Source organism: Epinephelus lanceolatus, chromosome 15 (assembly GCF_041903045.1).
Source record: "Epinephelus lanceolatus isolate andai-2023 chromosome 15, ASM4190304v1, whole genome shotgun sequence".
Taxonomy (NCBI): domain Eukaryota; kingdom Metazoa; phylum Chordata; class Actinopteri; order Perciformes; family Serranidae; genus Epinephelus; species Epinephelus lanceolatus.
Genome location: NC_135748.1, coordinates 377,870 through 400,315, shown reverse-complemented (window position 1 = coordinate 400,315; position 22,446 = coordinate 377,870). Strand labels below are relative to the sequence as shown.

Below are 22,446 nucleotides of genomic sequence, written 5' to 3'. Positions count from 1 at the left end.
CTGCCACGTGGCAAAACTCTTGGCGCATGAGGTCTTGCAGAACAACGTCGACGTTCAGACGAGGCGTGAAGTCCTGGACAAAGACCTGTACAAAACAGTACCTCTTGTTACAAAAGTACTGTTTTTCCCCCTCGAAATTTTACAATCAAAGAATATATATTTTTCTACCACACCTAATATAACCAAATTGCTCACAGTACCAACAATGATCTACTAGAAAATGAGCATACCGTTTGCCAGCGACTACAGGCACTCAAAAGGAGCTTGCGGAAGTCAGCTCCTGCCTCGTCCACGGTTCTCCTTGCTGTCAGGTTGTTGCTAGGGGCCATGACACAGACTGCGTCGGGTGTCCAAGTGACAGCAGCATTAAGCAACTCGGTCCTCAACTCAGTCGCACAGGCCCCTGGCGTGGAAATGTAGCCAAAGGAGATGCGTCCCTCTGGCATCATGACAAAACCATCTACAAGGGCTCGTAGATGGGAGGCTCCTACAACAAGAACGAACTGAAACGACAGAAAGGATTTTTTACAATTAAAATGTAATTCCTTAAATCAAGAATTGTATACTTGTGACGATCTAACTTGGAAAATGCTCTCAAAATATGCTAAATAATATGTAAATAAAAACCAAGCACTTATAGCCACTGGATCATTACAGAGGTGAAAAGCAAGGTCTTACATTTACTCACGTCACTGTAATTGTAGTTTTTTGTGTACTTGCACTTTTTAAAATCTAATTTGAGTGTTACATCAGTAGCCTATGTTTTAATTTAAGTATTATGCTTCGATGTATTTTAAATGACTTCCGTGACCGAGTTAAAAAAAAAAAAAGTCGGCCGAAATTTTAAAAAAGCAAACGGAATTGTATAAGCGCGACATGACACAATAATAATGGTATTACACTCTATGACAACCTGGCAGCTAGCTCTGATAGAGACATATGAGCTCAAGAACAAACTCACATTTATGGACGCACACTAAAAGAAATGTCGCCATGGTCCGAGAGAGGTGACGTCATGCTGTTATCTCTGTCTCTACAGGTACACAGTGAGCGAGTTAGATCGTCACTTTTTAAACATGACAGGCTTTGTCATAGTGTGCAGTGTTGTGCAGACTGTAATGTGGCACTGAATATGTTTGTAGACTCGTGGAAAAAGAACAAGAAACATTAATAAATATGTTTGGGTATTTTCAAGGCAAGCCGAGGGTAACCAGTTGTCTCAGGTCAGCCCAAATCAAAATGTTACCTGGATGCTGACGTAATTTACTAATACCTGAGGAAAGCCATACGCTCTGTGAGTCTCAGTGGCTTACACAGGTAGACGTGTGGCTTGTGTTATATTGTCTTTTGTTGACGTGAAATCGAGTCCAGCTTGACGCAAATTTGTGTATATCATATTTTCTTTCCTTTCTTTTTTTAATGTCGCTGGTATGTAGTGTTCACTTACAGAAGCATATTCGCTGTGGTAGATGTGGGCTGCGACTTTAAAATCGCCAGTAATATGTTGTGTATGTTTGTGAATTTGTGACAAATCTGCTGACGGAGGCGCAGCACATCTGCAGCTGTTTGGTAAGGAAACCAGTTAAATTGGAAACCAGTAGGGACATGACACCGGCGGACAGCTGCCGCGTGATTTTCAAATGATGCGTAAAGTTATCAAACCGCCCTGCTGTGGGACAGTCTGTCCGCCATTATAAACATATTTGTTAACATGTGAATGCATGAAGATAGAGAGCTAACGAACCAACTGTACAAACATAACATGAACACTTTGTAGCTCAACTGTGTGAAATAGAAATCACTTACTGTGCGTCCACCACAAGTCCTCAAGGAAATCCACACGGGAAAAAACCAGAGTTTAATCCAAAGGCTCAAAGAAAGAGCTGCAAATTGCGGCAAATAGCTGCAAATGTAGCTCTTGGTCTCCAACAATCCTCTAAACTCTCCTCTCCTCTCTCTCAATCGCACGTGAGCCCACTGAATCTACAAAACAATAGGCTCGTTCGAGATGAACTGCGCCTCGCCTGAAAAGTAGACGAGAGCAGGCGGCTGCAGCGGGGGGCGGTGACAAAAAGCTGCGGTGAAGTCGGACAGTTTCCCGACAGTTTCCAGCAGCCTTCAGTCCGTACACGAAGTCACAGGCACACTAACATCCTGTCTGGAATGATGTCAATTCAGGTGAGAGCCAGGCGGTGCAGTTGGTGGAGAGCAACTGCAGTGCCTGGCTCTAAAAACTGTGGCCGCCTCGCTCTCGCGGCTTTATCGCCGTCCACTTTTGTAATATGTCTGAGCAAGTCGGGATGAAGTCGGACGCAAAACTAACCGGCATGCATTGTGCGCCGATCGCCGGTGATCGAATCTGCAGGACCGGCTCATCTCGAACGAACCTAATGGACAAGTCCATTGAGCTGGCGCCTCCTATTTATAGCTTCACCTGAGCGTCAATCAAAAATTCAGTTCAACCAATCAGGAGCGTTGTAAGAGAGGGGGTGGGACAGACAGGACATACCGGATACACTTCTTACACTTACACTTCCGGAAGTTGCGTCTTTTTGCGTTTGCAAATGGTTTTAAAATACAGAATAATACATTTAAATGGTGTTTAAATTGTAAATCAAGGGTACATTTAACATTATTTGATATATTAAAAACTAACAATAAAACTGATTTTAGACAAACAATTATAAAATACAAAAACTTGATATCTAATGACATAGTTTATAGCATTAACAATCTTACAGTGTATCAGTTACACTGTGCCATTTAATTAGTGACTTTTTACCCTGGACTGTATATTATTAACTTTTTAACTTTTCAATAGCACTTATAATGTTGACTGAAAAGTTTTATATCTGTTTATCAATGATCATATTGCATGCTGTTTCTTTTATTTATTGCCAGATGACAATGACTTGTTGCCATACTGGATTCATAAAACACTTGTGAAGTTTGTACAATATTTCTGCAGTGGCAAGATACCTCACTACCATACCAAAAAGTAGTTATGTTTTACTACCCTAATAACCAATTAATTCCCCAAATCAACCTTTTCATGTTTATTTTAAGACCTCTTAAGTCCGAAACTCCCCCATGCCCCAAACACTGCTGTGCTGTCTGCCATCTTCATTTACTCTTCACACATATACTGATATTTACACATTTTAACAAATCTCACAAGTGTTCCCTTTGTTGGGAAATAAACGAGAATTGTTTTTGCTGCGTTTATTATTATTATTATTAGGGACCGAGCCCTAAGGCAGAGGACTGCTCACAGAGCAGTCCTCGCCAAAGGCGAGGACCCTATTGTTTTTGCTCCGTTTATTATTATTATTCTTTCTCCCGCCGCCTCTTTGAACTGGAATTTGACCCCCTAAACATGCTCAAAAACTCACTAAAATTGGCACGCACATCAGAACCGGTGAAAAATTTTAGAAAATCATGACATTAACCCCTAAAGTGCCAAAATGGGCTCTCTAGCGCCACCTAGGCACACAAAAATGGCCGCCACGGCCTGTAGGAACGTCGTAGAAACATGAAACCAAAAGTGGCGTGTTCGTCTCATGAAGGCCTAAAAATCACGCACTGACACCCCTGACCTAAATCCAACAGGAAGTGAGATATTTGCCCTTTCAAAGTAAGATTTTGCCTTAAAACTGCCTTTCCTAAAAAATCTTCTTCTCATACACCGCTTATCCAATCGGCTTCAAACTTGCACAGATGACAGATCAACTTGTTCTAATCAAAAGTTATTCGTAACTTTTTCATTACTCGCTTAGTTTGGATTTTATGGCCTCCATAAGGTGAGATGTCAGAAAAACGTCCTGACGATCTTCGAAAGCTGTCCCATAGGAAATGAATGGCAGCAGGGGGGAGAAAGAGACCAATCTTAGGGCTTTTTCTAGCATTTACAGCGTCTCCATACTTTGTGTTACAGACTCCATTCCAACTCTCAAATGTTGCCACAGGTCTCATCTATTCACTCATGTTTTCATCTTTTTCATATCTTTTATCGTTTTTCATCTGTGCCTCTCAAAGTACCATGAGCAGAAGTGGAGAAATTCTCACTTTACAATGGGTGTGTATTGCACGGAATGCTGTGAGCTAGAGTGGAGAGGGCTCTAAAAATCGTCTAAAACTTTTGTCTTTAACTCGCTGCCATGGCCACAATTTTCACTGTACAGACACAATTTATACCACAAAACGTAGGAAAATTTGTCCAGCTCACAGATATGTTGACATGGAATCTCTCACACGTACACATTTTTGCTGAGTGGCTCCAAAGCGAAGGGAGCGCTGATTTTTTTTTCATTCACTCCCATGTAAACTCAGAGGAGAAATTTCTGGAAACAGCTGGGGTGCAACACATTTTAAACTCGCTCCCCTGACCACATTTTTGACTCGAGAAATATAAAACGCGACACGTGCGTTCACGAGACGTGGCTGTCTCTCAAAATCACTTTATTTTCTTGCTCGGACCAACGGTTTGGGTATGCGAAGCATTTGTTCGAGGAGTTAAATCCCTTTATAAACAGCCTTTGGTGATCTGCTTTCCTGACGTGTCTGTGTCTGCCACAGGTGCGGGCAAGTCATTAATCGCCATGACAACAGCTGCACACACAGACACAGCCACAGGGCTCTCTGGTCTGTGTGTCTCACAATCTTTAAAGGACAGATTACAGCAGCAGAAACTTCATTTGAAACAGAACACACACATTATTAACCCCTACAGTGCCAAAATGGGCTCTCTAGCGCCACATAGGTGCACTAAACTGGCCACTGCAGCCCGTAGGAATGTCGTATCAAGATCAAACCAAAACTGGTGTGTTTGACTTACAAATCACGCGTTGACACCCATGACCTAATTCCAACAGGAAGTGAGCTACTTGACCTTTCAACGTAAGATTTCCCCTCAAACGTGCTCTTAAAAAAACACATCTCCTCCTACACCGTTTATTTTATCGGCTTTAAAGACGCACACATGACAGCTCAACTGCTGCTAAACAGATCTTCTGTATAACTTTATCTCTCTCATCATCACATTTTTTTCATGATTGGACCAACGGTTTGGGAATGGGAAGAACTTGTTCGAGGAGTTAAATCTCCTCTAAAAGAGCTCTCTTCTCTTTGTTCTGTCTGTCTCTCTCTGCTCTTCTCCCAGGTGCACCTACTTCATCACCATGGCAACCGCTGTCACACACAAACTCACAGAAACATGATGTGTGTGTGTGTCTAAATCTTACCTGCAGATATGACAGGGGCAGAATCTCCATTTTGACCCTTTAGGTGCCAGAGGTTATTGAGCAAAAAAAAATTTCACATTTTTTCATTTCCACATTTCAAAAGGCTGTGGCTTGAAAGTGGTGAGACATAAAGGCATACTGTAAATGACAAAACTATTCATCATGACCCAAAGTCTGTGATGGGAGTAAATTAACTCATCTAATTTGCATTCCGTGATGTCACTAGGCGGCGGCCATATTGGATTTCATAAATCTCAGTAAAACAGCATTTTGAACAGATTCACACAGTAGATTTCTTTGCCAAAGTTTGTCATGGGAGTAAATTAACTTATGTAATTTGCATATTTTAACGTCACTAGGCGGCAGCCATATTGGATTTCATACATCTCAGTAAAACAACATTTTGATGGTGAGAGATAAAGGCATACTGTAAATGAGAAAAATATTCATCGTGACCCAAAGTTTGTCACTGGAGTAAATTCACTCATCTAATTTGCATATTGTGGTGTCATTAGGCGGTGACCATATTGGATTTCATAAAGCTCAGTAAAACAACATTTTGAACATATTTACACAGTAGATTTCTTTTGTTTTGTGCTGTTTTTGTCATCTCATCCCCAAAAAAGGAAGAGGAATCTGATGGGAAGAAATTCACTCATCTAATTTGCATATTGTGACGTCACTTCTACATACCTACACCTACAGAAAGCATTCAAACATCAAAACGTTCAGCTCTGTAAGGATTTTCTGATGTTTGTGGCAATATGTTTGATATTTCTAAATAATTCACAGTGACGACATAAGCTGGGGGCCGAAACGGGCGAGAGTGCGAGGTCCCGCCAAATGCTGCTTGCAGCTTTAATTTTAATTTTAATTATTCTTTATTCTTTCTTCCGCCGTCTCTTTAAACTGGAATTTGACCCCCTAAACATGCTCAAAAAGTCACCAAAATTGGCACGCATGTCAGGACTGGCGAAAAAATTTAGAAAATTAAGTAATTAATTCTCAAAGTGCCAAAATGGGCTCTCTAGGGCCACCTAGACACACTAAAATCACCACTGTTGCCTGTGGGAATGTTGTAGGGAGATCAAACCAAAACTGGCATGTTCGTCTCTTTGAGACCTACAAATCATGCACTCATTCCCCTGACCTAAACCCAACAGCAAGTGAGCTATTTGCCCTTTCAAAGTAAGATTTCACCTCAAAACCGCTCATGTTCTTCTAGACCGTTTATCGTATCGGCTTCAAACTCGCACACATGACAGATCAACTCGTCCTAATCAGATCTTCTTTATAACTTTGTCATTACTGGAATGGTTTGGATTTTATGGCCTCTTACAGGTGATGTCTCACAAAACCTCCCAACGATGTTCATGCCACCTAGACACACTAAAATGCCCGCTGCGACCCGTACGAATGTCGTAGAAAGACAAAACCAAAACTGGCTTGTTCGTCTCATCAAGACCTACAAATCACGTGCTGACACCCTTGACCTAAATCCGACAGGAAGTGAGCTATTTGCCCTTTCAATGTAAGATGTCATTTTTCAAAAATTCTCTTACTAAGAAAATATTTCCTCCTACACCGTTTATTGTATCAACTTCAAACATGCACACACGATAGACCATGCCCTACTAAACAATTCCTCTGAACAACTTTGTCATTACTTGAATGGTTTTGATTTTATGCCCTCTTAAAGGTGACATGTCACAAAACCTCTTGACAATTTTTTTGTGCCACATAGATGCAGTAAAATGGCTGCTGCGGCCCGTACGAATGCTGTAGAAAGATCAAATCAAAACTGGATTCTTCATCTTCTCAAGACCTACAAATCACTCATTGACACCACTGACCTAAATCCAACAGGAAATGAGCTACTGCCTCTGAAAGTAACATGAGCAAATGTGTCAGCTGTGAGGTAGACATAGTAAACTTGCGACTAAGGTCGCATTCTGGACTCCACAAACGAGTTCAGAACGAGTGTATCTATCTGGTAATATCTTCACATTGACGGTCGGATCCACGGTTTGGGAAGAGGAAGGACTAGTTTGAGAAATTTTAAACTCATCTTGCAGTGCTTGGGCTCTCACCTAACTACATGCAGTCATTAATTAGCATAACAATGGCTTCACTCTGACAGACACAAGCCTGTGTGTGTGTGTGTGTGTGTGTGTAACGTACTGTAATCTTATACACACATAGTGCTCAGTAATTCTAGCACATGTAGATCCTGTTACTGCATGTCACTAACTTGGCCGTACTGCATGTCAGTAACTCAGCCTCTTCTCCAGAGCCTTTGTGCTCTACTGTCTCGCAGGTTAACTTCTATCACAGCGGTGCCTAGTGTGATGTGTGAGGTTGTGCTGCTGCTGTGGTACTGCCAAATGCCTCCTGCTGCTGCTGGTATCATTAGTCATACTTCTACTGTTATTATACACATATGATTATTGTCACATATGTATACTATCAGATATTAATATATACTTTCAACATGTTGTACCACAGTAGGGAGAATTATAATTATAATATTATTACTTTCATTAATGTTGTTGTTGTAAGCTATTAACATTATCGTCTGTCCTGCATCTCTCTCTGTCTCTGTCTCCCCTTCTGTGTCATTGTGTCATACGGACTACTGTTAATGTATTATATTAATCTCTTCTGTATGTCATCTATTGCACGTCTGTCATCCTGGAAGAGGGATCCCTTCTCAGTTGCTCTTTCTGAGGTTTCCACCGGTTTTTCCCCTGTTAAAGGGAGTTTTTTCTTATCTGCTGCGAGGGTCCTAAGGACAGAGGGATGTTGTATGCTGTAAAGCCCTGTGAGGCAAACTGTGATTTGTGATATTGGGCTTTATACATAAAATTGATTGATTGATTGATTGATGTCGTCAGTAGTTTAGTTTTCAGAAGCCATCAAAGTTCTACTCCCAAGTCATGGGTTCATTGCCAAAAATGCCCTTGCGCTCTATTGACATTGCTTGTTTTATCGACATTTCGACTCTTACGGATAGGCTAATTCACACTATCTATGTGAGCTGGAGGCCGACAGCGAGAGTCTGAGGTCCCAAACAATGCTGCTTGAAGCTTTAATTTTAATATTATTTTTACTTATTTCATTATTGTTATTATTGGTTTTACTTTTTAGTAGTATTGTCTTGTCTGAGGATGACTCATTTTAGTAACTATCTACAGTAAAAAAGAAAAAAAAAAACAAGCAAAGAAACAAACAAAACTCATTTTATACACTGGGCCTTCAAAGTGCTCTCTGAAACTAGACCTGGCATGGTTTGTGCCCAAAAAATGAAAAATCAAAACTTTGTCATAGAGCTAAACCAAATACATCATTGGAAAGGTCTCAACCTGGAGAGTAACATATGTCAGTATGAAGATTCTGCATGGCCCCTGCTTTCAGCCACTGACCTTTGACCCTTGACCTCAGTGCATGTTTGAGGGCTTATAACTCAGCAACTAAAGGGGTACAGACATGGGACCAACTGTTATAGAGAGCTCTTGACCTCAACTATCGTGTGAGTGTAGTCAACAACTGGGGGTGCTGTCAGATATGGGTAAAATATGGATAAAATTAATTTTCACCCATTTAGAAATTAGATATTTAAAATCTGATTACACGAGTGTGTTTACCATCCCCTTAAAGTCCACAGTGTACTCTCAATTCAGTATTTACAACTTCCAAATCTAGGAAAAACACATATTTTTTTTAAAAACTACAATTCTCTGGGGCCACGCCATGCAGTTTAATACATATCAGCAACATAGTTGTAGTTCTTCTGATTTGCAAATTAGGCTTCTAAATAGGGTTGTAAAAAGATATATCTATCCAATATATCCAATATCTAGTAAAGCTGAACTAGTTATTACACTGCACCTAGATGAACTATGGTAAGAAAAAGTAAAGATGTCAGCTAATTTTTGATATTTTAGCTAATACGCTAGAAACGGCATTTTTGGGACAGTAAGTTTTTTGTGGCTTGTAAAATATAGTTGTAAAATAGGGTTGTAAAAAGATAGATCTACTGAATATATCTATTATCTAGTAAAGCCAAACTAGTAATGACACTGCACCTAGATGAAATATGTTAACAGTAAGGATGATGGATAATTTCAGATATTTTAGCAAGTTCCCTGGAAACTGTGTTTTTGGGACTCCGGTTGTAGAGTTGTCAAATAGTGTCGTACATTATTATTATTATTATTATTATTGGGAAATTATAACAGAGGGATAGCCTATATTTTCAGTTTTAATATCAAGAACACTTTTGTGTTTTTGTGTGTATATAGGATGTTATTGAATCAGGGAATTCGTGTGTCCACCATGAAAAAGGATCCTAACTGACTTTACATTGGCATTATTTCCGTGGTACCGGCATGTAATTTCAACCCATTACGTGCTGCCACCACGGAATGCGGTATTAAGAGGTCGTGGTCATTTCATGTATTTCTGTGAGATCAGGTTGCACATTCATATAGTCACACAAGTCCTTATTGACCATTACGCAAACACCTCCTCCCTTTGTCTCAGCAGTTTTATGCTCTGTCAGATCACTAGAAAGACTCACCTGGCTGAATGACACTGTCCATCCGTGCCTATGTCTTACCTGTCAATCAAGTTCTCGGCTGACAACTGCTAAATAACTTATCATGTTTAACATTAGCTAGGTATGTCTGCCAGTGGTTAACACTAGCCACTAAGGTTATCTTTGCTGTTGTTTTTCTGAAGCCAGCTGCTAACACTACCTAGCTAGTTGCCAAGTATAGTAATAACAGATACATTAACTAGAGATACAGCAATTATTTACCTGATAAAAACACATTATAGGCAGGCGCAGCATCAGATACTATTTTTAATGTATTGGAAATGGTCCCATTTGTTTCTTTGGCTTGAAAAATATGTGATTAACTTATAAACTCAGAACCCATTTGATTAATCATGTCGCATCCAGCTAACAGGTCATGGATGGTCACCATTTTGAAAGTCCAAGATGGCCACCACAGAGACTTTGAAAAAAATGGAAACATTGGTTTTGGAGTCTTTCCAAAATTGTATAGTTTATACACTCCCCAAAGATTTTGAACAAAAGTTGAAATCAGGACATAGTAAACCTGATTAAACCCACCATTAAGCTTAACAATAAGTAAGCTAGTCTCCCTCCAACTCTCTGGTAGATTCAGGCTCACCAACTGCCAATTGCAAACGGAGACAGACGCCAAATTACTTTCCCACTTTTACGTCTTATAAACCAAAACGCATTCTGAAATAATGTTTATATCTCCCACACCATGACTCATTAATTTCAACAAGTCTGACATGCAGTTTGGTGCTGCAGGAATATGCTGTATGCAAAGAGGGTGGAGGAGGAGCATGGAGCTGCAGCCACCACACACGTCTGTTCTCTGGGATTCCTATAGAATATTTAAAGCTGTTTTTAGAGGATAATTTCAATAATCTGGGCATGACTATTTGAATAAGAAAGAGGAGTAAAAGATAAAGAGGAGAAGAAAATGAGAAGAGAAGAGCAGAGAGCACTTAGCCTGGAGGATAGATTAGTTGGTTTATTATTTCATTTATTCATAGAACAGGAATTTAAATTTTTTTGTATAGATTTGTTGATTTTGAATGTCAATTTAAGTGTGCACAATGTGGCGTTTTTTTGGTTGTTGGCTATTAGAAATGTAGAACTTGAATGCATATATTTAGCAGCTGCGAGGTGCGTACAGTATAGATATTGAGACGCATCATATGTAAGCTAAACAGACATTTCCCCTGCTCATTACTGTGCACATATGTACTGTATGTACTTAGGCCTCAAGTGCCTCTCTGGTCCCAGCAGACATATAAGCCCCTTTTACACTGCCAGATTTTCCACGAATGTTCGGCCATTTTGCTGGCAAGCTGTGAGCGTTTAGACACACAGAGCCGGACTGGCGAGTTTATCCGAGGTGCCCAATTTTCTCCCTCGTAGGGTAGTCATATTGGCAGAACCCTTTTAGTTGAAACAGATCGAGGCGGCCTTCCGCAACGGGAGGGGCTGTTGAAGACTTGTGGGAGGAGCTGTTGATGACGCCGCACGTGCAAGCCACTGGCGGTGGATAAACGGGAAACAGCTGATAGCAGGAATTAGCGAGCAGCTAGGAGCAAGAGGGAAACGCAAACCTGACAGACACTGTAAAGATGAGCAACTGAGGAGACAAAGAATTGCGCGCTCCCCTTGCCCTCAGAAATGAAGAGGCCATTAACCGTCAGATGACGGGGACGGTGAAGAACGGGCCATCTTACGAGAGAATCTAAAGTGAGATTGTGCGCACACACACTAACATAACCTAACCTATCGTGTTCATTTCAGCCATAGTGGAGCCAGGTTCAACTTTTTTGTTGGAACCTATGTTCATAATGGCTACTGGCACCTGCTGTGCCAAGTGGTCTGACTGAACTGAATGACGGGGCTTAAAGACCTCTCAGGTTGCTGATGTCGTATATGACATCAGCATCATTGTTCACACTTTGCTATTCTTAGAATATCTCTGGCTGCTGCTTTGTCACCATTGTAGCTTTCCAATGAGGGCTCCGGTGTGATAGTAGCCTTTTCAGTGGTATTGTAATTAGTGTTTTTTTGTATTTGGAGACTAATACATCAGAAAATGAACGTCCTCTGTGATTACTTCCATTTTTCCATGCTGAAAGGAGCTGTTGTCACTAGCCATTAGCTGAAGCTTAATGAGAGCTGGAGTTATCCCATGATGCATTGTGTTGAGTCTGTCGAGAGATCAGAGGCTGTGTTGCTGTGTGCGTAACACTGCACAATTCAGGGAGGTCAGCAGAGCATGACTGTTAGGGACGTTTTATAGTCCACTCACGCAACGCGAGCAAGTGACGCAAGCAAAGCAAGCGACGTGAGCAATGCACTTCCTTTCTTAGTCAACACATTGAACGCAAGCGACGTGGGCGACACTTGAAATGCAATACATCGCTTGCGTAATAGCGGGTAGCAGAGTCAAAGTTTTTCCTCTTCGCCCGCCATATTTCATACCTGCTTCCTCTGTGAATAACAAAAAGTGGTTAATTTCAAGTACGTTGTTTACATTATCACCCCCTCTGGCAATGCATGGTACTACACGTGTCGCTGCATCGCGTATCAAAAAAATGGACAACACATTTTGAGACGCAAGCACGCATCATGGCAGCCAATGCATCTCGATGCGTCCCAATGCGTTCACGTCTGTGTGCCTTTGCATCGACTATGAAACTGCCTTTAGTGCAGCACAGAACACAATATTGTTTTCACACACACACACACACACACACACACAGATAGATAGATAGAGAGAGAGATGTGGCTTCTTCTTGTATTACATTGTATGACATGCTGGATGTAGTATATAGAGATGTATACATGCAAATACTGTACAAAAGGAATAGCACAACTAACTTTCAAGAAAGAAAAATATATTTGAAAGAAATGTAAATAGTTTTTGATCTGTGTTGTCTACAATGTTTATTTCTTCTTCCCTTGACCTTCACGGTTGAGAAAAATACATTTCTAAAGCCCAAAGTCTTGTAAACCTTAGTTCAGTGTGTAATTTGAATAAATATCTGTGATATTAATTTCTGTTTTTGTTTTTCTTTTGTATGTATTATCATATAACTATTTCTACATTAATTTGACATCAATGCAGCATACATATTCTGATAGCTCAGTCTGTCCCAAAAAGGTGATTATAACATGATTGTGAATATAGTGCCGAAGTTTTACATGCATTATTAAAAAAGGAGACTAGGAGGACCAAAAAATAGGGAAAAAGGCTTAGATCTCTTTAAGTTATGACATGATGTAAAACTATTTATTGTGATGTTTCGAATGGTGAAATGTTTACTTTTTGTCTGCTTTATGTATTTAATAATTACAGGGTTACATGTATATTTTGTATCTTGTTTTATTGACGGATACAGACATTAAGATAGTGATATTAGTTCTGCTGTAACTAAAAAAAGTTTAATAAATATGTAATCTTCAGCTAAAATCATTTAAACATATTGTAAATGTTAAAGGGAAACTGATATTTGTTCCAGCTGACATGATGCTGATTATCAATAAATGTCTTTATAAATGTCTTCTTAAACTTTAAAGGGAACAGTGACATTGAACGCTATCAAATGGCCAATAAGAAAATTCCTTTCAAATACGCCAGACCAGTAGAAGAGTGGCTACAAGAGAAAGGTAATTTCAAACAAACATGTTTTTATGCTTACGTATGTTCACTATTCTGATGACGTGAAAAACTCATCTGGAGTATGAGAAGATTAAATGTGTGTTCATTTCTCTATGTAAGCTTTAAATTAATTGTTTGATTAAGTTTGAAATGAAACATTTGATTTCAGTTCTTGTCTGTGATACTCTCGTCAGCCCTGAAGACAGCACATTAATGCAGGTCATAAGATATTCATGCAAATTTTCTTTTGAAGTTGTCAGACCAAAATGATGCTTTTCATTTTTATGAACAGAAATGTGTGGGCTAAAGATTATAAATACATACCTACCTGAGGAACTAAATAATTGTTAATAAATGAACCAATAAATAGTAAAATAATTTAATATATAATAAAAATAAATGAATTATAGTTATGAGATGAGAAGAAATCTCTTGTTATGAAATGTTTACATAAATATTCATGCAGCCACTGGCATGGCTGTAGACTCTGATCCTTCTGTTTTAATCGTGCACGTGCAACGACCAGCGCAAAGACTCCTTAAAGCTGTTGGTTCTGTTGGTTCAGCAGTGCAAAGTGCAAAAAGGCTTGGTGTGGTGATTAATAAGTATGCTCTCAGCCAGTTACATCACTGGTCTTAAAGCTATGACACAGCTGAGCCAGTTATCAGGAGATGCCCTCAGGAAATCATATTATGGTCTGGATAGAGCGTGACTCCTGATGCAGTTGATGTGTGTTTTTTTCTGTTGTTGCTGTTTTGTTTGTTTGTTTGTTTGTTTTGGTACAATACTGTGTGTAATGGCACTGCACTCCAGTGTGTCATTCTTCAAACTGGAAGCTGCTGATTCATCACAAGTCCTGTCCTGCTGCCTTCAGATGGCTGCAGGGATTTAAGCAGCAAATTTAAGCTCTGCTGTTGCCTGTGCACCGTGGCCTGGGCATCACACAACTACACAAATGAATAAGAAAATTTTAAATGTCAGGAGAATATCAAACTGTTGAAGAACCGCTTGCGCTGGTCGTTCCGCTGCCACAAAAATAAGGCCTTTATTCTTGCTGTAAATGTATTGTGCAGCTGAAAAGTTATATTGAAAGGTGCTTTTCTCTGTTAAAAATATCTCTTACATTTGGATGTCCCTCTCCAGGACGGCAGCTAACAATTTTCAACACTCAAGCAACAGTCGCAATTGGTGGTAGTGATCGCAGCCGGCCTTTTCAGGGTCAACTGTCTGGCCTTTATTACAATGGTCTTAAGGTGTTGAGCATGGCTGCTGAGGCCAACCTCAACATCAAGATTAATGGAAGTGTGAGGTTGGTAGGCGATGTGCCCAGTGTGGCAGGCTCAGCCAGGACCACAGCAATGTCACCAGAGATGTCTGCTACCTTCATTGAGACTACAACCATGATGTCCACCACTACTACACGGAAACACAGATCCTCCTCAACTGTACAGGTATGGACAGAATTCCATTAATACTATACATAAAATGAAATACTAATGTGTGTAGGACCAACACATTTTCAGAACCCAGGTTAACTGGTACTGATGCCTGTTCACGGGAACTGCATGTCAAGCTATGATGCTCTGGCACACCTCGAGGGACATTTTTGGATGCCCAGGGATGGCATGTCAACTTAGGCTTGTTACATGCCATGGGTCTTTGCAAAATAATCTTCCGTTTTCAAAGGAAAAATACAATTTCCTCCAGTTAAAGTCTCTTTTTAAAATATACTTAGAACAAAAAAAACAAAAAACTTTTGGGTTTACTTCCTTAACTTTATTAAACAAAAGTATGTGTTTAGTCAACAACAGCATGTGGTTAGGTTTAGGAAAAAAGACACCATGGTTTGGCTTAAAATAGGCACATTTTTACTAATGTTATGTAATGTCATGTGACATACATGAATTACATAAAATGACATATGTCACTAGCTTACTATGCTTCACATATTAGCACAGTACATTGTTATTAATGAACTCAATTATTTTTTCTTGAGACACGGGCAATAGCAGTCTCCAGAAGTCTGGAGTTTGTTTCACCCATCCACCTCCCTTCCCACCTACCCTCTGCTGACTTTCTCACTCTTCATACTATGACAGTTGCTCGGAGCTTTGAAAAATGAACCTGGTGCATCTCATGTCACCTCTAAAGAGTGCCTCTGTGGGAGTTAGACTGGGTGGATAGGATATGTCATACAAGTTTACTTGATTCAGTCAATTGTCAGTAACCTGTTAAACAGATGTAGATCAGATAGTTTTATTTTCTTCTTAGAGTCAGAGAATTTTATATGACAGTGGAAATGTTAAACTGGCCTGACTGAAACTGATTGGAGTAGCGAGATCACCTGTGTATGCAGTCAATCCAAGACAGAGTACCTTTAAGAAAAAGCCTTTGATTAGAGCATAGCATTGCATTCCCATGCTTCACAACGTACTTAGTTTTGCAAATGGTCAATTGCACATGTCAGTAAACTTTGAATATACTTACTGACTTTATCCCATTAATGGACATTAAACATTACAATGATGTTAAGTCTCTACCTCTAACTTGACACACTGGGCTCTAGTTTCACAGACTGGGCGAGGCGGGGGCGCAGCGCACCTGCGCTTCACCAACTGGGTGTGGCCAGGTGGATTTTGCAAGTTTGGCACACTGTGCGCCTGGCGCAGCTACTCCTCTTTCCCACCTCCGTCCCTCCTACCTGCGCAAGTCGGAAAGAGGGAGGAGAGAAGGCGTGGAGTGGGTTTTACACACATCACACCAATCAAATGAGCCCCTCTCCTTGCCCTTAAATGCGCAGCGCGAGAGCTTGAGAGTTTACTCAATTCGCCATGGCAGAAGAGAGCAGCAGTGTCAGACAGCCAAACTTCTCCCAGGAGGAAACTGATGTTTTGGTCCGGGAGGTCCAAGCTCGCAGTGTCCGAATACACGGAACTGCGAGCAGACCTCCACGGGCTGATGATGCAAAAGAAGCCTGGGAGGAGGTCACCACAATTGTAAATCAATGTGGCGTTTCTCTCGTGCGTGTGCGCTCTCTTTCTCTCTCGCAGTCTCACTCTGTTTCTTTTCTTTTGACTTTTCTAAGATGACAGATGCTGAGTATGTACTCCCTATCTGATGCTGTGGCTGTTTGTGGTTGGCTGAGAGGGATGTGAACTCATCAGTTTGTAGCTGTGTTAATCAAATCAGGGTGGGTTTCCATTACGCGTGCCAAACGGTGCCAGTCCCCTTTGATCTGACATCAGATGTGACGGGACAGTCGATATAGAGATACATTTATGTGCTGATTGCAGATAGTTGCATTGAATAGTGTTTTTTTGGGGTATTTATTGCATTGTTAATGTGCCTGATATTCTGGAAACCTGCCTGTGAGGTTTTGGTGAGGTGTGCGCACTGTCCGCCGGTCAGCCAAACTTCGGCTTACACCGGCTGCGCTCCGCCTGCGTTGACAGTAGACCTGGTTTCAGCTGGCAAGCTTTTAGCACACCTTCGGCGAAGTCATTTGGCACAAAACTGTCACTGTGCCAAGCTGGATCTGTTGACACCTCCCCCTGCTGCGCCGCGACACCCATCTCAGTGCACTTCGGTCTGCCAAACTACCAAACTGAGTGCGCCTCGGGTTGCGCTGCTCGAAACTAGCTCTGCGCGGGGTTCGCCACCCTGCGCCACCCTGCGCTGCACTGGGAAACTAGAGCCCATTACATTAAGTCAAATCTTTGTATTATTATTTTGCACATACTTTTTATTTTGTGAAGTTTTGCACATTCCCTGGTCAATATTCTTGCACATTCCTTTTGTAAACACTGTACAGCCTTTTTCATTTTTAATATTTTTTTTTCATATTTCGTATTGTGAATGTCTTTTTTTTATATTTATGATTCCTGACTTTTTTTTCAAAGTCTATACATTTAAACATTAAGTTTTTGCTTGCTGTAATCATTCCTCTGTTCATACTGGTTGTTAATCCATTCCTTAATTAGTTAAAGAAGGAGATAAAATCTATAGCCCTTATTCTGTGTAAAATCTATTCCAGTGTTTTATTAAGAAAGCACAAGGCTTAAGCTGTCAAGTTAATCAAATCAAATAAGTCATTTCTGAAGTTATGGTCTGTTTGGTACCAAATTCCCACTTTGTTTCCCAGTCTTTCCTTATCCGCTGTGAGGGTCCAAAGAACAGAGGGATGCCGTATGCTGTAAAGCCCTGTGAGGCAAATTGTGATTTGTGATATTGGGCTTTATAAATAAAATTGATTGATTGATTGATTGATCGATTGATCGATTGATTGATTTGTGTTACTGTCTTTCTGCAGCAGCTCAGCATAGCCATGCTGTCAGGGGAAACGCAAACTTGCTTTGGAGAATATCCACTTGATTTAATCAACTCACACTGCTGAATCCTTATACAGTATTAGTTTAAGATAAACTAAAATGTATGTAATGTATCACTTTCATTGGAAGCATGAGAATCTTTCAATGACCAATAAACAGGATGATTATAGCAAGCCAAACCTGTTTCAGATATGGGCACTTGACTGTTGTTTTAAGAAACCAATTCAATCAATTTCAATCAATTTTATTTATAAAGCCCAATATCACAAATCACAATTTGCTTCACAGGGCTTTACAGGGCTTCACAGGGCTTTACAGCATACGGCGCCAAGCTGGATCTGTCGACACCTCCCCCTGCTGCGCCGCCACACCCATCTCAGCGCACCTCGGTCTGTCAAACTACCAAACTGAGCACGCCTCGGGTTGTGCTGCTCGAAACTAGCTCTGCGCAGGGTTCGCCACCCTGCGCCACCCTGCGCCGCGCCGGGAAACTAGAGCCCACAGTGTTCAAGAAATGCACTCACACAAACCAATATCTCAGTTGGAACTCTAACCGTCACTAATAATAATAATAATAATACATTATACTTATATAGCGCTTTTCATGGCACTGAAAGACGCTTTACAAATTCAGGGACACAAAGAAAAAAAAAGAAGAAAGAAACAGACAAGCAAGAAAACTAATAACAGAAAAGACCAATGGTGAGGACCCTCAAAGCAGAGATGAATCAGAGCCAAGGGGCACTCCTTGCCAAGGGGTACAAGGAGTGGATTGTAAGACTCCCAGTTAAAGACCAGGATTGGACACTGCTAAATTAGGGTGGAGAGAAAGTCCTCAAACCATTCCACACTTGACATCACCATGATGTCACCTATGACAGCCATGAACCCTGGACATGACACCGACTGAACAGGTCTAACATCAAAAGGTATTCTAGGTAAAAAAAAAAGAGTAACATATTAATATTGATAGAAATAGGTCAGAGAAAGTACAGTCCAATGTCTATCCCCAATTTCCAAAGATTCCAAATAAATTTGACATGTGACCCAGGAAGTTTAATTTAAGTTTCTATTTTTTTCCTTAAACCCAAGAGCAACTGAGGAGGGGTCCCTCTTCCAGGACAGACAGACGTGCAATAGAATTATCATTCAAAGGTTGCATACTAACTTCTGTTGGAAAAAACAAGCCTCACTATTTAAAGAGCAACTTAACACCATGTTTAAATGTTAACATGCCTGCTACAAAAAACAAAAATATTCTCTCTCCCAAAAAATGAAAAAAGGTTCAATTTAATTTTCTTTTACAATTTTATTTATAAAGCGTAATATCACAAATCACAATTTGCCTCAGAGGGCTTTACAGCATATAACATCCCTCTGTCCTTGGACCCTCACAGCAGATAAGTTAAAACTCCCCCCAAAAAAACTTTAACGAGAGAAGAAAAAAAAAGGAAAAAAAGATTTTTGGATAATAAGAATAACTATTTAAAAAGGCCAATTTAATAAAAAATATTTTATTGATATCACAATTGATCAATTAAAAATGTTGGATTTAGGAAATGGATATTAACCTATATGGACCAAAGTCTTGCTTTTGTAAATTTGATATGCTTATTTGACTTGCCAAGTCATATCCATACATGCAAATGGTCTGCAAGAAACCCAGCATACATCATTTCAAGACTGAAATGAGATATTACTTTGTACCACGTTGCATCATATGGATAAATAAATCAGAAAGCCATCGGGACCACAATAACTTGGTACACAAAAAATAAAGTTGGCTGGAAAAAGAAATGATTGATTGAACACCAGAGACATAAGCTCTTAGCAGACGTCAGAACAAAACCACTTACAGCATCCACTGGGAAGAGGTGGACCGGGAATCAGTGGACAAGTGGAGAAAGGTCAAGGAGGACATTCATATCAGACACCAGGGATATGGCGGCGCCTGTGTCTGCAGTGGCTGCATTGGTTCACGATAAAAACACCGATAATGAATTGTTAGTGTCCAGAGTTGCGTGGAGAGACTGATTTACAAGTTTAAGTTTAAGTTTAAGTTTATTTACTTTCTTAATCCCCCTGAGGGGAAATTCAATGTTTTCACTCTTGCTTGTCAATTACACACAGGTCCGAAAGACACACACATGCACAAACAGGACCTATACATGCACAAAGTGGAGAGATGTCAGAGTGAGGGGGCTGCCCTTGGTGAGGCGCCCCAAGCAGTTGGGGAGTTCGGTGCCTTGCTCAAGGGCACCTCAGCAGCGCCCAGGAGGTGAACTGGCACCTCTCCAGCCACCAGTCTACGCTCCATATTTTGGTCCGGACGGGGACTCGAACAGGCGACCCTCCGGTTCCCAACCCAAGTCCCTATGGACTGAGCTACTGCCGTCAAAGTATGCTGTTACTGCATCCAGTCAGCAAAACACAAACTCTTGACCCAAACACCGTGGATTTACTGAAAGACCTCGGCTTGCTACATTCAGTGGGAGACGCCTGCACAGCACCGACACCTACCACCAGCGCTACCTGCTTTCGGAGGAAGCAGAGGCGGTGTATGCATAAGCAGAAGCAGGGTACCCGCTGCGAGGCTTGCGCCAAGCTAAAAGCTAACCCATGCCGAACACCGCTACCATCGATACTGCTGGCGAATGTCCGCTCACTGGAAAATAAACTGGACTACCTCAGGTTCAGACCTAACAACAAAACGGGAGGTGAGAGACTGCTGTGCCCTGATTTTCACTGAGACCTGACTGAATGACTCGGTCACAGAGGATGCCATTAGCATGGAAGGGCTAACTACTTTCTGTGGCTCTCAGTGGCAAAGCCTGTGGCGGGGGGTTTTGCATTTACAATAACAATAACAGATGGTGCAGGAAAGCGTACAGGATCTATTCACACTGTTCCCCGGACACTGAGCTTCTGACAGTTTAATGTCGTCCCTTTTATCTTGCAAGGGAGTTCTCTGTCATATTCATAACTGCTGTTTACATACCTCCAGATGCAGACACAAAGGTGGCCCTAAACATACTCCACAGCTCCATAAATGATCAGCAAACCTCTCACCCTGAGGGAGTATCCATTGTTCAATGAATGAATGAATCAATCAATCAATCAATCAATTTATTTATCACAATTTGCCTCACAGGGCTTTACAGCATACGACATCCCTCTGTCCTTAGGATCCTCACAACGGATAAGGAAAAAATCCCCCCAAAAAACCCTTTAACGGGGAAAAAAAAGGGTAGAAACCTCAGGATCTCTTCCAGGACGGACAGACGTGCAATAGATGTCGTACAGAACAGATCAACATAATAAATTAACATTAATCCGTATGACACAGTGAGACAGAAAGAGAGACAGAGACAGAGAGAGATGCAGGACAGACAGTAATGGTAATAGCTTACAACAACATTAATGAAAGTAATAATATTATAATTATGATTCTGGCTATTATGGTACAATATGTTGAAAGTATATATTAATATCTGATAGTATATATATGTGGCAATAATCATATGTGTATAATAACAGTAGAAGTATGACTAATGATAACAGCAGCAGCAGAAGGCATCTGGCAGGACCACGGCAGCAACACAACCACACACGTCACACTATCCAGGCACCGCTGCGATATAAGTTAACCTGCGAGACAGTGGAGCACAAAGGCTCCGGAGAAGAAGCCGAGTTAGACATACATGCAGTATGGCCGAGTTAGCAAGATGCAGTAACAGGACATGAGAGAGAGAGAGAGAGAGAGAGAAGGAGAGAAGGTGCCCGGTGTATTATAGGGGGTCCTCCGGCAGACTAGGCCTAAGTCAGCCTAACTAGGGGCTGGTACAAGGCAAGCCTGAGCCGGCCCTAACTATAAGCTTTATCACAGAGGAAAGTCTTAAGTCTAGTCTTAAATGTGGAGACGGTGTCTGCCTCCCGGGCCGCAACAGGAAGATGATTCCACAGGAGAGGAGCCTGATAGCTGAAGGCTCTGGCTCCTCATCTACTTTTGGAGACTTTAGGGACCACGAGTAACCCTGCATTCTCAGAGCGCAGTGTTTTGGTGGGATAATATGACGCTATGAGCTCTCTAAGATATGACGGAGCCTGACCATTTAGAGCTTTATAAGTTAACAGTAGGATTTTAAATTCAATTCTGGATTTTACAGGGAGCCAGTGCAGAGAAGCTAAAACAGGAGAAATATGATCTTGTTTCTTAGTTCCTGTTAGTACACGTGCCGCTGCATTCTGAATTAGCTGGAAAGTTTTTAAAGACTCATTAGAGCTACCTGATAATAAGGAGTTACAGTAACCCAGTCTAGACGTAACAAAAGCGTGGACCAATTTTTCTGCATCTTTTAATTTTCGCAATATTACACAGATGAAAAAATGCAGTCCGTGAGGTTTGTTTTAAATGAGAATTAAAAGACAAATCTTGATCAAATATTACTCTGAGGTTTCTTACAGTAGTGCTAGAGGCCAGAGCAATGCCATCTAGAGAAAATATGTCATCAGATAAAGAGTCTCTGAGTTGTTTGGGGCCAAAAACAATAACTTCAGTTTTGTCTGAATTTAACATGAGGAAATTGGTGCTCATCCAGGTTTTTATGTCTTTAAGGCAGTTATAAAGTTTAATTAATTGATTAGTTTCTT

At 40.8% G+C, this 22,446-nt stretch overlaps 1 protein-coding gene across 17 annotated transcripts in view; it reads left to right on the top strand.

Moving 5' to 3' along the window:
* Positions 1–22,446, top strand: part of nrxn3a (neurexin 3a) — a 651,034-nt gene that overhangs the window by 583,617 nt on the left and 44,971 nt on the right. For 16 of the 17 annotated variants that reach the window (XR_013493311.1, XR_013493310.1, XR_013493309.1 and 13 more), the window contains 2 exons: positions 13,387–13,476; positions 14,612–14,919. The exons of the other annotated variant lie outside the window; for it this stretch is intronic. Coding sequence is in view for 11 of the 16 variants with exons in the window: in XM_078174850.1 (XP_078030976.1) it covers positions 13,387–13,476; positions 14,612–14,919 (398 nt within the window). In the remaining 5 variants the exon portion in view is untranslated. The remainder of the gene's footprint in view (positions 1–13,386; positions 13,477–14,611; positions 14,920–22,446) is intronic. 17 annotated transcript variants of the gene reach the window in all.